Source organism: Fusarium subglutinans (assembly GCF_013396075.1).
Source record: "Fusarium subglutinans strain NRRL 66333 chromosome Unknown NRRL66333_c0000060, whole genome shotgun sequence".
NCBI lineage: Eukaryota > Fungi > Ascomycota > Sordariomycetes > Hypocreales > Nectriaceae > Fusarium > Fusarium subglutinans.
Genome location: NW_023502123.1, coordinates 86110 through 103432, shown reverse-complemented (window position 1 = coordinate 103432; position 17323 = coordinate 86110). Strand labels below are relative to the sequence as shown.

At 49.6% G+C, this 17323-nt stretch overlaps 5 protein-coding genes across 5 annotated transcripts; 2 read left to right on the top strand and 3 right to left on the bottom strand.

Moving 5' to 3' along the window:
* Positions 1-4175: 4175 nt before the first annotated feature.
* FSUBG_5945 (urg3) lies at positions 4176-5965 on the top strand (the record flags this gene model as incomplete). The annotated part of the gene is made up of 5 exons (XM_036684095.1): positions 4176-4556; positions 4603-4878; positions 4925-5141; positions 5188-5819; positions 5882-5965. 5 exons carry the CDS (start codon positions 4176-4178, stop codon positions 5963-5965), a joined length of 1590 nt encoding a protein of 529 aa, XP_036538517.1.
* A 587-nt stretch (positions 5966-6552) lies between these two features.
* FSUBG_5944 (pre translocase subunit) lies at positions 6553-9189 on the bottom strand (the record flags this gene model as incomplete). Its single annotated transcript, XM_036684094.1, has 5 exons — positions 6553-7011; positions 7059-7985; positions 8032-8251; positions 8526-8632; positions 8689-9189. 5 exons carry the CDS (start codon positions 9187-9189, stop codon positions 6553-6555), a joined length of 2214 nt encoding a protein of 737 aa, XP_036538516.1.
* A 248-nt stretch (positions 9190-9437) lies between these two features.
* FSUBG_5943 (SEP domain protein) lies at positions 9438-10760 on the top strand (the record flags this gene model as incomplete). Its single annotated transcript, XM_036684093.1, has 3 exons — positions 9438-9500; positions 9550-9980; positions 10025-10760. 3 exons carry the CDS (start codon positions 9438-9440, stop codon positions 10758-10760), a joined length of 1230 nt encoding a protein of 409 aa, XP_036538515.1.
* A 256-nt stretch (positions 10761-11016) lies between these two features.
* Positions 11017-12138, bottom strand: FSUBG_5942 (ras-related GTPase rag; the record flags this gene model as incomplete). The annotated part of the gene is made up of 2 exons (XM_036684092.1): positions 11017-11911; positions 11963-12138. 2 exons carry the CDS (start codon positions 12136-12138, stop codon positions 11017-11019), a joined length of 1071 nt encoding a protein of 356 aa, XP_036538514.1.
* Positions 12139-13574: 1436 nt separating this feature from the next.
* Positions 13575-16749, bottom strand: FSUBG_5941 (serine threonine kinase; the record flags this gene model as incomplete). The annotated part of the gene is made up of 5 exons (XM_036684091.1): positions 13575-13683; positions 13982-15551; positions 15602-15771; positions 15815-16137; positions 16183-16749. 5 exons carry the CDS (start codon positions 16747-16749, stop codon positions 13575-13577), a joined length of 2739 nt encoding a protein of 912 aa, XP_036538513.1.
* Between the last annotated feature and the right edge of the window lie 574 nt (positions 16750-17323).

Below are 17323 nucleotides of genomic sequence, written 5' to 3'. Positions count from 1 at the left end.
CGGAATGGATATGCAAGATTGAGTGCATTACCAAGACCCAATTCATTAGTTAGCGTGTAATCGCTTAAAGATCTCCTGAACGAGTTAACCTGGACGTTGGAGAGTTTCTGGGTTCGCTAATATTGTCCGTCGACTGGAATGTGAAAGGCGGCACTTTTCCACATTAGCCATCACATTCGTGAGCCCTTCTCCCGAGCTTCCATTTCCCAAATTCCATCCCCCCTAATCTGGCTGCAACCTTGGCCTTCTTTCTCTAGCCTGCGGTTGACTGGTTCCGCTTCGTTTAGCCAGGAACAAAACGACTGGGATTCAAAAGAGCAGTCGGAATAACCCCCCGGTGAAGCACCAAATTTGATTTGGGTCCGCCGGGGGAAGACGATCCGGCCCGATGATATCCAGGGTCAGAGCCATTCTTGGTACCAAGCTTCTGTTTTTTCTGCTGTGATTGTTGTGAGGAAAGGTTCTTTTGCTTGTCGGGTTGAAGCTGTGGATACTCATCGATTAGATCGACGATGATGCGAGACCTTGGGAGAAACCTTTGAAGAGTCGACAAGCTGTGAGAAAAGCAGTTCTGTTCATTATTCATGCTTAAACTCTGATATTGTTTAAATAAAGTTGTGCTGTGGAAAGTAACGTCACTAATAAACCATCATGCTCGTGCGTGCGGGTGAGGCGTGGATTGACGATGCACAACATTAAAAGACATGTTCGCACAGACTCTTAATAGCCCGTGCTATTACTATCAGGCGTCCAATAGGCACAAGAGTCCATTTTATGGGCGAGAGTCAGCAGAAGCTTGATGGAAAGAAGAAGCCGTTATGAGCGTCCAATTCCAGGCCAGGGGAGGTCAGAAAACTTGGGACCTTGATCCTAGCTGACAAAAATATTTGTGCAGACCGCCATAATCTTGAGTAAGTCATCATAAGGTTAGTAGGTTTCTCATAAGGCTTATTTTGTCACTTGTGATCAAGGTCCCAGGTTTTCTTGCTCCTAAGGGGCAGTAGGTTTACCCCTGACTTGTGGTCACTAGTCCCGGGTGATTTACCAGTGTAAATTGTCTCTCCCTTGTCAAGCGTAAGACTAGCCCCGGTGTTCCTTTTGGGACCAAAGAGGGCAGGCCGACCGCAAGCTATTGGGAAACCGAATAATGCACCACACACGCGCGGCGGTTGTCACTGGGCCGTGGTGCGTGGTCAATGCTTTGGTAGATCAGCGAACCGGACAATCTGCACAAAGATCCTGGCTTGCATCTCGAAGACGGGATCGACAAGAGCTAGTGGATCATTGAGAAAATGCTGCTGGTACTCGAGTCAGCGCAAGTGAGTACACAGAGGATAGTGAGATAGGACGAAGGGAGAGAGGGTTGAGAGGAGAGTCTAGAGATATGTGCAAGAAACGTACCTAGATTTGTACAGGGATCATGCACCGGGGAAGAACAAGGGTTCAAATGTGACAGTGTGATTGTGCCTGGGAGACTTGCATAGAATATCCCAGAGAAGTGACTTTGGGTGGGTGGGATTGAGGCTGACTCGGAAATCTAGCAGCATTAGTATGCCCAAATAGGATGCTGTGAAAGGACGTAAATTGCTCAATCGATCGAGTCATTATCAACTGAACTCTGAAGTTGACTTGTTCTGCACCAGAGGAGTTTATATCACAATCACATTGCATATGTTGTTGTTCAAAAGGTTCAATAGTTCTCGGGGCCGTGGCTGTCTCTGATGCCACGTGCGGTTCCGTCCCTTGCCATGTGTTGTAAGATTGAAGTGGGGGACCGAAAGAAGATGAATATCCGTAGAACGAGCATCGTGCTCCAGTAGAGGCTTGTAGTGATTGAATCAAGCGATTGATGAAGCAAACACGAAGCTGATATCTCGTTTGCCTCGTGTCTCATCTCAGTCATGTCTGGTTGGATGAGGTAGTTCCTTCCTCGACGTCTTCTGATTCTCAAGATCGAATCACCACTAAATTTAGCAGGTTTGCTTTACTGCTTCTTTACTTTTTTCTCTTTTCTTCTTCAATATTTTCGAATCATTTTCCCTCTTGGCATACCCTTTTCATTCGACAGCCTCTGCCGCTTGTCAAGTCAAGTCATTTCCCCTTCTCGAAGTAAAAAAGCCACTTTCCTCTTTTCGCTTGACGTCCCGACCGATTGGCGTTGTTTATCGTAAACCGCCAATACGTAGGCACGCTTTAGCCTGGGGATACGATGCAGACAGACCCGGTACCGAATTGGTTGCCTGCCGCCGCCAGTTGAGAACCTTTCTTTTTTCTTTTTCTTTTTTTTCCCCTTTTTAGCTGCTTCTATCGGTTCATTGTGGAGTTGATCTCGTTTGAGCCCGTACGCGCGATTGCCATTCCAGAATGTCTCACTTTCACATACAATGCGACTTTGTCGTTGGCTATTTCTTGTCTCGCTTCGTGCCGATCCTCTTCCCGGCGGTTATTTCGAGATTCAATTCCTACAGTGAGTGAGGGATTGATTGTCTGTCGAATGTCGATTAATTGTGCTCGGCCTCAACAATTTCTGTCTTCAAGCCCGCCTTGTTAGTGCTTGATCTTGGCCAGTCCGTCACCCACTAACATCGACGTTATGCAAATGTGCTGTACCAGGCGCTTTAGCTTAGCAGGCTGTCATGAATCTTTCATGACTCGTTGCGTCCATCTCATTTCCGTCTTGTGGCTCGCCGTCAATCAAGACGAGCCGTCTCCAATAGCTTAGTTAGTCTGCCTACCTAGCTGAGTTTGGCAATTCCAGCAAGGCTGTCAGTTAGCAGCAGCACACATCACATCCCAACCCATCCATTCTGCAGCTGCAGCAAGGTTCTTCCTTACGGAACACTATCCTCTTCCTCACCTCCCTTGAAGCCAAACCCGAATCAGCCTCGTTCTACGACTTGCGCCATTGCATCATAAAATGCTTGACCGTGTTGCCAAGAGCATCTTCGCGATTCATAAGGTAATCGACATGAACGGAGCCGCTTCATAACTGTTCCCCAGTTTTGAACCTAGCAAGATCACCAACAACGACCAGGTCCAAGAACTTGCGGCTCGGCGAACAATCCGCAAAGTTCAATTGCTCGCCGAGAAACCACAGACACACCAGAAACCCGTTGACTCATAAGGCCCGTTGACCTAAGCAAGCTCAGCAACCGTCGAATTTCACCAGTGCAAAAGCCCCAAAACCACCACCGAGACCACTAACTGTGGTGCAGTGCTAGGCAGAGCATCCTTCTAACCATCCCTGCGGATCCCTTGTACCCTGTGCGATCGCCGACGGACTCAGGGGCCCCGAACGACGCTCGGTCACCTCCAACTTGCCCATTGCTTGGGCCGCTGTTGGGTCTAGCTCCAAGCCTTCAAGCCCCCGAATCCCCGCAGAGGAGTCGAGGGTCTCCCCCCCCTGACGCCTCTTTTTCTCCCACTCGCTCGACACTGGTAGGGTCCTTGTACTGGTGTGGATACACTTTGACTGCCTCTGCTCATCTGTTCCGAGATGCCTGGGCCTCCCTGGTCAGTCAGTCAGTTCACTTCACTCGACTTTTTGGCTTGTTAGTTTTAGTTAGCTGGGTCTGGCTCTGTCTGATTCTGGCTCTTGGGCGTCTTTGGGTTCCTCAAAAGCGCTGTGCCCCGGCTTCCTACCCCCATCCCCTTCCCTCTTGTCTACCGTTTCTGTTTTTGTCGTTTATTATAGCTTTTCTTCTTCTTCTTTTGCTTCTGCAGCAGAAAAGAGACTTGTTAGACGCTGATTCAGGTCCTGTCAGATCTCAATTGCTTGCTCCCTTGCATCAAAGACACGAGGTCAACGCCCGCGCATCCCGCGCTGTAGCCATCGAATCATTTCTCGCTTCGTTCCGATCCTCGACGCACCTACGACCAAGACGCAGCCGCACCGCAGACGCTCGTCCCGCTCTCAATCCTCTTCCGTCCGCCTCTGATTGACTGCGCGCCCACTCTCACTCACGGACCCTTCCCCTCCAGTCCAGTCCAGTCCAGTCCAGTCCAGTCCAGTCCAGTTCAGTCCCATCGCTCTAAGAGGCCCCACCTCCCCGAAGCCTCAGCTTTCTCGTCTGGTCTTCTATCAGCCCAGAATCAGTTTCTACATACAACAAACACGAATTTTCTCGATTCTGTACAACAACTGTGTAACCGTTATTTCCGACGAGCCCGTCAAGATGGGCCTGTTTTCTCGCAAAGACAAGACGCCAAAGGGCGACCAGGCCATCAACACCTCCCAATCCAATGTGAGCGTAAACTCGCATTCTTCGAGCTTGAGATCCCCTGCTCCTGGCGCCAACCGCAACCCCCTCAACCGAACTTCAGCTACCAGTACATCCCCCGGTGGCCCAATGTCTCCAGTCAAACTCCCAAAGATCGATCTCCCTCGACCTCCGGACCCCCAGCTCGACCCTGCTGGTTACTTGCGAAGTCTTGGTGCTGTGAGAGAGCGAAGCAAGATTGTCACTGACAAGGCGCTGCGCAATGAGTTGAAGCATTTTGATGTGGATATGAGCAAGTTTCCTGATGTGGTTACTTTTGTTACAGGAATTATTAAAGTGAGTGAGTACGAAGATCGCCAATTTCCTAGCTAACAGCTTGTAGCGAGACTATGATGCCCCCTTCCTCAGCATTCCCGGCCATGGTAGATACCAGCACTTTGCCGTCGGAGGTCGAGATCGCATTGCTCAGCTTCTTTCAACCTGGCCCACCAATGTGGACAACACAGAGCGATGCCGACGTTTGATCGACCTTTTCCTAGTCAGCGTGCTTCTAGATGCGGGAGCTGGCACTTCCTGGCAATACAAGAGTAATGAAAATGGTCGCGTGTACAGAAGATCAGAGGGTATCGCAGTTGCCAGCTTGGAGATGTTCAAGACTGTGAGTACAGATTTTCTGTCGCATTACAAGATGCTAATATCGTCAGGGATTGTTTTCTGGAAACCCCAACAACAAATTCCAGGTCGACAAGGATGGTCTCAAGAATCTCACTGTCGAGAAGCTCGCTGCTGGTCTTCAATCAAAACCTGGCAATGAAATGGCTGGCATTCAGGGTCGCACAGATCTTCTGGTCCGCCTTGGAGAAGCTTTAGCCGCTAAGGACGATTTCTGGGGCTTTGAGGGTCGCCCTGGATGCTTAATCGGTATGTAACTTTAACGGTCTCCCGCGACAAAGCTAATCTTTTTTAGACCATCTCCTCGGCCACCCCTCAACACAAGCTTCGTCTATGCTTATCGTTCCCCTGCCCGTCCTGTGGAACGTCCTAATGACTGGTCTCGCTCCCATCTGGCCCGCAAACCGAACCGCGATCAACGGTGTCTCTCTCGGCGACGCTTGGCCCTGCCAGGCTATGCCTCAACCTGGCGCATCCCCCAAGGTTTCCGCTTTCCCCAACAGCTCAAACGCCGCTGCTTGGGAGTCTATTCTTCCTTTCCACAAGCTCACCCAATGGCTCACCTATTCGCTCATGCAACCGATGCAACAACTCCTCAAGATGCACTTTGCCGGAACAGAGCTGCTCACTGGTCTGCCCGAGTACCGAAACGGTGGCCTTTTTGTCGATATGGGTGTCTTGAACTTGAGGAAGGATGATTTGGATAGGGGTCTTCAGAACTACAGCGAGTGGGTGCAACGGACAGGCGCCAAGGGTGTCGAGGTAGCGCCCATGTTTGAGCCCAGCGACGATGTCATTGTTGAGTGGAGAGGTGTCACAGTCGGTTTCCTCGATATGCTGTGCGTTGAGGTCAACAAGGCACTGAAGACAGAGCTGGGTGGAAATGAATTGACTTTGGCACAGTTGCTAGAGGCCGGTAGCTGGAGGGTAAGTCTTATTCCACCAAACAACATCCCGCAAAGTCACGAAACAGCACTAACTCGTTCCAGGGCGGCCGTGAGATTGCCGAGATCAACAGACCTAATACCAAGGAGCCCCCGATCCTTATCGAGAGCGACGGCACCGTATTCTAAAAAAGGCGCTGTTTTAATCAACATATGCCCTTCTTGGATGTATTAACTGAAACGAACATTACGGGAAACTCGACGAGGGGGAAATAGAGCGTGAAGCTTTAAAGTTTCTTTTTTAAACTCTCTTCGAAAGCATACAAAGCATTTATTCAAATTAAAACCAGAAGATGTGTTTTTTCTCTTTTTGCCGTATGCAAAAAGGTGGTGGGTTTTATTTTATTACAGACACAGCAAGATGAATTGAAATGGAATGGGCAAAAGGGAGCTGCAGGGCGGAAAAGAAATCCTTGGCAGGGGGTTTGCCTAGTTTTATAATTGAGACACGAGTCAAGTCGAGTCGAGTCGTTAAAGGCGTTACGCTTAATTCATTGAGTTGAGTTGTCTTTAAACAGATTTAATTGGGATGGTTGTTCTCTATTACATCGATCCTCGACCATCGATAGATACATGCAGACACTTTTATATCCAGTCATGCGAAAGCCCCCGCGGTATCATGTCGCTCTCCTCCAATGCCTATTATACAATGTCTGATCCAGTTGAAACAGTGTACAAGTTTATCCTTATTTTACAGTTATTTGTGATACAGTTGCTCATCGCTTGTACTTCTTCTCAAACTCGTCACGCTCCAACTTTCGGCGCATGTTCTCAAGCTTCTGAATCTGCTCCTTTCTCGCCTTCTCAGCTCGCTCCTCAGCAGTGCCACTGTACTGATTCGTCATGTTGCCGACTGAGTCGGAGACACTCTTCTTCATGTTGTCGAGGTTGTCGGTGAGACGCTCACGAATGCCCTGGAAACCTTTGGCCTGAGTGACGCGGGGAGGCTTGTAGACGGGCTCTTCGATCTTGGGGATGGGAAGATCGAGCGCACGACGGACGGACTCGTTGTTGAGAATGGCGGCTGTGACGAAGGTGGCGGCTCCAGTGGAAACCATCATGAGGTTAACACCGGCGCCGAGGAAGCTTGTAGCGACTAGAGTGACTGCGCTCATGACGTAGACCATGTTCTTCATCATGGCCTTTTGCTCAGGGGGTGTGTATTTAGAGTTGAGCTAGATTCACGTTAGATATAATCTCGTATATAGTCTGGGAACCTTACCTTCAAGGTACCGACCAGGAGAACGGTACCAGCAATAGGGAGGGCATAAAAGGGATCGGCAACCGTAAGGTCGGTGAACCAGGCCCAGCCAGCGTCCTCCATAGAAGGAACTGGGATGTGAATCATGCCATTGATTACTCGGAAGAGACCGAAACTGAAGGGAACCTGGACAAAAGCCCAGAACATGTTCTTGATCTCTGTACCGTATTCCTTTCGGACCATGTTGCCGATAAATTGTCCCTTCTGAATCATCTCCCGATCACCTGTCTGGTAGCCCTTCTTCAAAAGCTCAAGACTTTCTTGGGAACGAGGGTCCGACTTCATCTTGGCCGTGGCAGCACTGAACTTGACACTGCGAAGTTGAGGGTAGATCATGATGACACGCAATAAGAGAGCAGTGGCGACAATCGAGGCACCCCATCCGAGACCGGTGTAGACATGGACATGCTCGAGCACCCATTGCATGACGGATGTAGGGCCCCAGCCGTAATCAAGGCCAATCTCCTTCAGGAAACCAATGTTCTCGGGCATGGTGAGAATGCTAGGGTTGGCGAGGTCGGCAATGCTTTCGAGGTCGAATTCGGTGGGCAGAACAGAAGATGGTTCAGCAGACTGTGTCACGTCTGCAAAATTATCGGCGGCAGGAGTAGGAGCTTCGTTGATGGGTGTAGGATCGATAGTCTCGGGAGGCGTGGGAGCTTCTGGCGTTGTGACGGCTTCAACAGCGGGCTCTTCTGTCTTCTTCTTTCCATAGATGTTATATCCCCAAAGCGAGAGTTGCCTTGACGAAGCTACGCCCCCCAAAACAATAGGCGCAGCAATGTTCCTGACTCCAACTCTTGTCCCAGCCGTGAGAGGTGTGCGAGCGCTCTTCATCGCTGTACCGAACTGTCGAGCATCGAATTTTCTACCCAGGGTCCTTGACATCTACGATTGTTAGTATAATCTTTTAATTGGTCAGAGACAAACGCACAGCATGACCGCATGGCCTCTGGAAAGCGCCCGAAGGCAAAGAGCGCACAATTCCTCGGCTGGGAAGCATTGCGGCGGTGATGATGGGATGGGTCGGACAATAAGTTGCGCGATGTTGCTGGGAAATTTTTGGAAGGTTTTCCGGGACCGGCGGGTAAATGTCGGGTTCGCGATAGTACGCCGCCGATGATCTCCGAATGATCTTGTCATTAGGCCTCGGCCTGTGACGAGTCGATTGGGAGTGATTAGAGTTGCGAGATTGAGTCGAGTGGTTGTAATTGACGTCGCTGCGTTTGAATGAGTGATTTTTACATTTCGAACCACCGGTGCAACGAAACGCCACAATCCAAGTTCCTGTCTAATATATAATCTCAAATTATTTAACATGATATGCATTCATCCGTCCTTGCTCTTTCGTAGATATTTCATAGCGATGAGTGTGTCTTGGGTGTAATGGATAAGAATCCGTAAGGTGAAGGGGTTCCGACAGTTTACTCCAGGCTTGCAAAATCGTCCAGCGAAGGGCGAGGAGCATATGGCTTTTCTCGAAGCTCGATACCAGGTCCAATGGGATGAACTCTTCTTCGTGAGAGGGGGAAGACCTGGGTTTGTTAGTAAGGGTTGATAGCTTTGAGCATAATTGTGCAAAATGGCATACCTTTGTACCTCCCCATCCCAGCCTGAAGGCAGCTTCATGAGCGAAGAGCTCTCCAAATCCAAGCATCATGCCGTTGACAAAAGGTAGCAGGAGGTTGATGGCAGCTCCCCGTATCAAAGACCACACTGTAGGGGGCTTGTAGAGAATGACGGGTGAGTTTGACGAGGGAGGTGAAGAGAGATCATCGCCTGCAGAGTATAGCTCGCTGTCGGAGTGCAATGTCACGCCGGACTCGGCGAGGTGGTTGTGTTCGTCGGACATGGCAGGCGTCGAGATGTGGGCTCTCGTTCGGATGAAGCCAAAGGAGTAAATGGTTTGAAGCTCGATTGTTGGTCGTCGTCGGCCTGAGCTAGCTTCTGAAGAGGTTGTTGACGATCTCGGCTTCTGGACCGTCGCGCTTGATTCCCCCAGATCCTTACGTAAGGCTGCAGGACCGGGGCAGAGATGGACCTGGCTTCCGTAGGTTGAATTGCCCGGTGAGTGGGTCCCCACTTGTGTCATGGCCCAGTCGAGGAAGGTGGGGTGAAGGAGCCCACCGCCACCAACCCAGAGCTTCCTTTGCTTAGAGGTGACGAGCAAGCTGCCTGCCTGTTGCTGAAACCTTCATTCATCAACAAACACACTTTGAGATTGGCGTGTCTTTTTATCTTGACCCAATCACCTCCCAATCTACCAACGCTTCTTATAAATCTGCGACATCTGAAAACTTGATCAACACACACCTCTACTACCCCGCCTCAATCGTCAACATGGCAGACCACGAAGCCCAGATCGTGGAATTTGCAGGCCTGAGCGGTGCAAGCCCTGAAGAGGTTCGCGACTCTCTGACTCGCACCGAGTATTTCAGCTAACGCGCCCAAGGCCAGACAGTATCTTGAAGCCCATAACTGGGATCTCGCCGAGGCCAGCAACGCTTGGTTCCGTGATGCCGAAGATGACAACCGCGACACATCCACAGCTCCCGCTCCCGCTGCCGCTCCTGACAATTACACGGGCCCTCGAACCCTCGACGGGCGACCCGCTCCAGAGGCTGCCCGCAGCAGCCAACCGACTCGCAAACCTGCCGCATCACAACAGAGGAAGAGGGGTATTGCTACTCTAGGATCTCTCGGTAGCTCATCCCACCAACACGATGACGGTGATGACGATGATGATGACTTCGACGGCGATGACGATGATGGACGAGGAAACCTGTTTGCCGGTGGTGAGAAGTCTGGTTTGGCTGTTCAAGATCCGCATCAGGAGGGCGGCCCCAAGAAGATCATCAGTGACATTCTCGCCAAGGCACGAGCGTAAGTCACTGAGCATTCGAAGGTGAATTTAGCTGACAAAATAGTAACGCTCAACGCCCCGAAGCCGAGAACGAGGCTGGCCCTTCTGAGCCCAGTCGCTTTCGAGGAACTGGACAGACACTTGGCGGAGACGGTGTCGAGAGCCGCAGTATTCCTGATCCTCTTGGCCCAGCTCGCTCTTCAAACGCCGAACCCCAAGAACGAGTTCTTCACATCTGGCAAGATGGTTTCAGCATTGACGACGGTGACCTTCGCCGATTTGACGATCCCGCAAACCAGGCCGACCTCGCCCTGATTCGATCTGGTCGCGCACCCCTCCACCTTATGAATGTGCAGCATGACCAGCCCATCGATGTCAAGCTTCACCAGCACGATACACCATACCAGCCACAGCCCAAGAAGTACAGACCTTTCGGTGGCTCTGGTCAGCGACTTGGAGCTGTTGTTCCTGGTGTTGAGGGCTCAAGCTCTACTCCCGCCCCTGCTGCTTCTTCCGCCACTCCCTCGTCATCCAATGCTCCTCCTGTCGATGATGCTCAGCCCACAATCATGATCCGAATCCAGATGCCTGATGGTACACGTCTCCCCGCTCGTTTCAATACCACCCACACTGTCAACGATGTCTACGGTTTCGTACAGGGAGCGTCGCCAGACACACGATCTCGATCATGGGTTCTTTCCACAACGTTCCCCAACAAGGATCATACCGACCGCAGCCTGGTTCTTGGTGAAATGCCCGAATTCAAGAAGGGTGGTACCGCTGTTGTCAAGTGGACTTAGAAATGGAAAATCGGCGTTGAGGTTGATTTACGGACTGGTCAACAAATGCAGATGCTAGCTTGACTTATAGAGGTCATGGATAGAATCACAGATAGCTAAAATGCGAAATGCGAAATGAATTGTAAATGAGCCATGTATGCATATATGTATGTATGTAACTGATACACAAAATATCACCTAGAGTGGTATCTCAACACCTAACGCCAAATAACAAGCCATGCTCCGTGATAACTCCGATCTATGTGGTCTTGTTAGTTCAGGCGGCAGCATTGGCGGTGTTGGGAGCTGGAGTTGCGGGGCCATCCAGAAATCTGAAGTGCTCAATGGCGATCTGACAATTGAGCATGGCAGCGTTGAACCGAGCTTCTCCGGGTGGGAGAACAACCATGAGATACGTGTTTGTCGTGAACTTGAGAATAAACAGACTGAATCGATTGCCGGCCTTGTGCTCCATGCGAATGAACTGCTCGGCGTTGCGCGGCGTACCCGTGAAGCGCGAAATACTCTGCTTGAAATGCTTCATGATGTTGGACATGCGTTCTAGTCGATCCTCAGTCGGGTTTCGTTGTCCTTCAGATGATGTCCAGGACGATACGGCAAGGAAAGATGTGCGCTCGAATAGCAGCAACTCTTCGGCTTCGATGGCGAGACCCAGGTTTGCGAGATTTCGCTCAATGACGGAAAGATTGGGCACAAGGTCGTGAATAATCGACGCCCAAGCTTTGTACAAGCTCTGATCCCAAATCGACGTCGCAAACGGCGTGAGCTCAATCGACGACGCAGCAATACCGACTGAATTCGCATACTCAAAGGTTTTCTGTCGCACAACCCGAATGCGCTCATCGTAAACGGACTCACGTGCCGTAGGAACGACGAGATCCATCTTGTGAATGAGGATGTAGATCTTGGCGGCTGGCGAGTATTGCAGGAGCGCGGAGAGGATGGAGACGTAGGTTGCGAGATCGCGGTCGACGTCGCGGGATTCAATGTCGAAGACGTAAATCAGCACACCAACATTGGAAAAGACGTGGACGCGCTGCTGGGAGAGATAGTTCTCCATAAAGGCCTCTTGACCACCGCAGTCCCAGAGGTTGAGGGTGAGGTTTCCGAGGAACTTGACGTGCGAAAGATCGATATCGATAGTTGCGCCCCTAGCTTATCAGCCTAACCCCAAGACCAAGCGAGGCAGGAGGGGGACTCACAGTCTGCGTGTATCGCGGGCAATGTAGTTGCTAAAGATAATACTCCTCATGCTTGACTTGCCGGAGCCGGACTTTCCCATGAGCAGCACCTTTTTCTTCTTGGGCTTCTTGACTTCGCCGAGGAGTTCGGGGGCGGGCTGGGCCTCGGCGAGAGAGGTGTCGATGTAGGAGGCCATGATGTGAGGATTCTTGGTGGTGGTGTTGGAGTTGGTGATGATGGAGGGTTGGAAAGTTGGAGTGGAGGGGAGGTGATCAAAGGTAGCTTGCCTTAGCGGTTGGCGCTTGGGTCTTTTGGGGTTTAGCGCCCGTCCCCGGATAAGGTCAGAGGATGAAACGTCTTGGCTGGTCCCGTCTTCCAACTGCTGTAAGCTGAAGTAATAATTGTATATTTACTTGGTTCCAAGTAATTTATATTTCCGGTATTTTCTGAGTTACCGTGATGACTGTTAAGAGCTTCGTGATGCTGTGTATGAAACGAGCCTATCCAATCCGCAGTGCCTATTCTATATGAGCCAACATCAAATATCTTGTAGATGTGCGTGGACAGAGCTCAATTGACAATACTTCATGGCTTTAATACGAAAAACTGCAGTTTATTCAATAAATTAGGACTGTATCGCTTGGTCAATGCCACATAAGCAAGCCCTTGTGAGGCCAGGTGCTGATGTGTAGGTCAGGTTCATTCTTATGTAGCATTTAGTAGTAGAACTCGACACTGAGAACGGACTATCTCTGAATGAATACCCAAGAAACATCAACTTGACTAGAGAAGCTCTGCTGACCATTGGTTTGTACGAGTTTATCTTCGGGACAAAGACTGGGCCTTGCCGAACACAAGGCTTGACTGTAACATAACCGCCTGATGATTCCGAGATCACATCAAACAGAAAGCAACGCTCGAGGTCACACCTATAGTAATTCGCCGACTAATCAGCGGAAACTTTACAGGCTATATACCACTAGTTTAGCAATCGGTGGGCCATTCATGCCATCACCACTCCTTATCCCAGACAGACTCTGGGTAGTTAAATATGTATTCCACACAAATATCCACGAAAATCACCTGTACTCCTCCCTCTTTAGTGTTCCTTTGTTTAATTCGTATGTATTCACTGATGGTTTATGTCTACCTATGTACCATTCGATAGGGATTCGTGGAAGTCATCGAGGTTTTGTCCTGCCAAGACAGGCTTACTCACCAGCTTGTCTAACTTTATCACAAATGTGGTGTACGAACTCTTTCACACATGTTTACTCAGGGCAGTACTCTCTATATTCTCTAGAAAGACCCTCCATCTAGTATGTGGCATTATTTTGAACTTTCGGTCCTGTTCTTTTGGACACAATAATGTGCTGTTACCGTCTTCCCGCTGTCTAACTTGATGTGAATCAGTATCAGCAAAATAGCAGCCGTTTAATGTCCAAAATTATTTTATAACATCAAAATCAGATACCAGTGATTAGCCTCGCTTTTCACCATTCTTTTCGTCATTGTACACATGCAGTCTCTTCGCCAAAAGTGTTGATCAACTAAGGCATAGATAGGGTAACACTCCACTCCGCCAACCAAGTGAAGTCACTGAGCTAATGGCAGCATCCAATCCCAGACTGCCTAAAAGCCAGGAAGGGAAACAGGGGAATGCGCTAGAACTGTCCAAGTATAGCTTGTTTCGTCAATCGTATCGACAACATTGTATAAATCCAACTCAATAACACTGATCCTAGATCCCAATAGTAAGGTGCAGTATATGGGTATTTATATAAACCAAGTCTAATTCCGCCCTGTAAATGCTCATCATATAACTCCAATATCGTCAATACCTGACGTAACATATAAATATTGCTCATTCACCCTGAGAATACGACGGCCTCTCAATTGATGGACTCGCCGAGATCTTATCATTACCTGGACTCACTGACCCAGTGAGTATTGCCCAGACATTTGATTCAGAGCTCTTGTGGTCGACAATATCACTGACCAGGTTAGCCTCGATCTTCCCAACTGTGACCAGAACTTACGTCCGGTTATCCTCATCCCCTCCGTAGAGGGCATCGTCGTCCAGATATTTCAGCCGCCGAAGACCAACTGGATCATTACCAAAGCTCACGAACTGGAAGGCGAAAGCGGTGTCGCCAATACCCTTATCTTCCATCCGCTTGATAATCTTCGTTATGCAGGCTTCGACACCTTTCTCTTCAAGAGAACCACCGTGCTCCCATATTCCATCGGTCAAGATAACAACGCTTGTCGGTCGTTTGGGATCCACCATATTGGCATCTGCGAATACCTGGTTGAATGAGTGCTTCATATTGCAGAGAGTCTCAGCGTCGTTGCCACCAAGCCATTCTCGCACTGGGTTGATAAATTTTTCCATCTTGAGAAGAAACCGAGGTCGACGTTCTATCGGGAATTTCTTGTCTGGTTTTGAAGTGAAGCGGATTTCTGGACCGGAATGATCGATCTTCCTAACGAGCCATACCAAAACCCCCAACACTTTAATCACCTCGCGCTCCCTATCACGCATTGTCTCAGAATCGTCTATTATAAAGACAAACCGCCGATTTCCCATCCGATTGCGAAACTTTTCGTAGCCCTCCAATGATTCCCTTTTACCATTTTTCTTACGGTGACTGGCAACATCGTCGATAGTGAGCTCCCCATACATGCCCGCTTCATTCTGTTTCTGCGGAGTGAGTCTCGTAATGTCGGCAGATGTCTCGGCAGGGCTGTTGGCGTCGGGAACCGGATGGTAATGATTATCTTGAGCAGAAAACGAGATGCTAGGATGCATTGGAGAGCCTAACGTGTTTCCAAGGTTGAGCTCATTGGTAGATATCGCTGACACAGGTGACGATTTGTCTTCCAGCTCAGATAGAGCCCGAAAACCATTGTGACTCCATTGAGCTGATGTGTGGCGATCGATTGGAGTTCCGTTATTCGAAGAAATTCGAGTATTAATCCCAAGGGAGTCTCGCTGGTGCATGTCAGAGCGATCCAAGGCCGTACCGATCTGGCGCGAAGGTCCCGGTTGGGAGGGCGTCCGCTGGTAAGGAGACCGGTCTGGCTGAAATAACGACTCGGTCATGTTCATGGGTGACTGGGTGAGTATAGGGGTGTTGTGGAAGCCGGGTTGAGGTAAGAGAGGCGGGCTATGATGACCTAAGAGGGGAGCAGGGTGAAAGATTTCCCGGTAATTTCTCTCAAAGGTTTTCCAGATAAGGATGGGGGACTGTCTTTCTCGATATGGCACAAGCATCCAATGCTCGACGAGGCTGCAGACATTTCTTGAGAGGAAAATAGGACCTTGTAGCGCATCTAGCGCAGCTGAATGTGATTTCACAACACAAGTAAGCGCCGTGGAACTGTTATGGAAACATTCGCCAAAGCTGCCATCGGCAAGAAGTGGCCAATGTGTCAGTATCTCCCTTCTGCGATCGCTGGCAGCTTCATCAAGTGCAGCAGTCCCGCCAGCAACCCAGACAATTGCTTCGCTGATGACACAACCAAGAGACCAGACATCGGAGGCTACTGGAACCTGCATAAAACCCTTCTCCTGATCCCTGTAGAGTCTGGTTGCTTCGGGGGAACCTGTTCAAACTTGTTAACGCAATCCAATACTGTGAGAACAAGGCAGTTACAATATGTCCTGTTTCCGTCATTATCCTGGAAACTGGACTCATCCTCATCTATTGGCCGACTGGGTGTCGCAGTGTCAAAATCAGCAAGCTTCATTCGGAAGCCATACGAGTACCGCCCATCTTGACCAGGGAATACCAAGATGTTGGCAGGCTTGATATCACGGTGAGCACTACGACATTAGTAACAATGAGAAAACTGGAAGTGTCACTTACAATCCTGTCCGTTGATTCCTAGGGCCGCCTCCAAGGTTTTGTATCTTGTCGATTGCTTTGGTGAGACCCATCAAGCCGTATAAGAAATACCGCCGCTCTTCCTCAGTAACTGGTCTTTCGTTGCGCTTGAACAGTTCGAGAAGGCTACCTTCGCTCGCGTGCTCTAGGATCATGAAACAGCGGTTATTCTGTTCAAATGAACCAAGATATCTAACAATGTAATCACAAGACTCGATCGCGGCGAATGCATTGTATTCCTTGATCCATGCATCTCGCAAAGTTTCTCTTTCTCGTGTGCGGTACTCTTTAAAGACGACAGTACCCTGCTCATGTTAGATGGGATGGGAGACGCGGAGGAGGGAACTTACAGTTGGACTCCATTCGCGATCGAAGCATTCAGGGTACAAGGTCACAACTCTGATAATTGATTTGGAGTGGTTCGAATCAGTTGTTATCGTGAAGGTTGTTTTGATAGGTAATATTTGCCGAGGATCGATATATCGCTTATCCATGGGGGTATGTCTCGAGAACATCAGAGGGCAGAACATCCATTGATTCTCGCAAAACTCATTCATGTCGTCGACAAGTGCAGGATCATCGCCGAAACATCGCGCATTGAGTAATGGTAGTTGCTGGTCCTGATAACCATTGGAAGTGAAGTTGTTAATGAGGTATGTCCTACTGATGTACACCAAAATGGAGAAAATGTTCAAGTAACCATTCTCAATCGTCGTGGGGAGAGCGTGGATGTTGCGATCGATGGCTCGAGATAATCTTCGCTGGCCACTTTTCTTCCACCATTTGGCCGTAACTGCAGGGCTCACGAACCTGGTCACAATGTCGTTTCCGTCGAGTCCCGGTTGCGATTCTTGCCGAACATATCGTATGAACTCCTCATTTCGCTCGTCGCGCGGGCGCTTTCTGGGATTGGACATGGCGGCTATCCAACGAGGACCGGAAGAGCCCCGTGTGAAAATGGGAACAGCAATCTTTCTGGTCCAATTGTGTACAATTTAGATATGCAGAAGAGGCGAAATCTGGTGGTGATGATGGAAGGTAAGCGGTGGACATGTTTTCTGCTAAAATATTTAAGGTCGCTGGAAAGTGGTTCGCATAAAAGGCATGTGCGATCTTCTCCAACAAGGCACCTTCAATTGATGCCAATTCGGGTCATCATCTTTCCAGATTGGTTAGAAAGGGTGTGCATATGCAGCAAGGCTCTCCTCTGCAACATTGTATCATGCCCACCACTATCTCGTGAGGTAGGCTGTGTTGAAGATGCCTTAAAAAGCAAAGCCACTCTTTGTCTGCCTTCTCGTATGATTTGGATCTCTAATCTAAGGATCTATGCTTGAAAGTGGCTGAGATGGAATACGGAGGAAACAGTTCATAATGAGGAGGCTTGTTTGAGACCAGATGGCAGAGGCTCACAAGAAAGCGGACGAGAGTACAGGAGATGGTGTGACATGCACATCGGCGCGGGGAACCAGGCTGCAGCCTGACAAATGA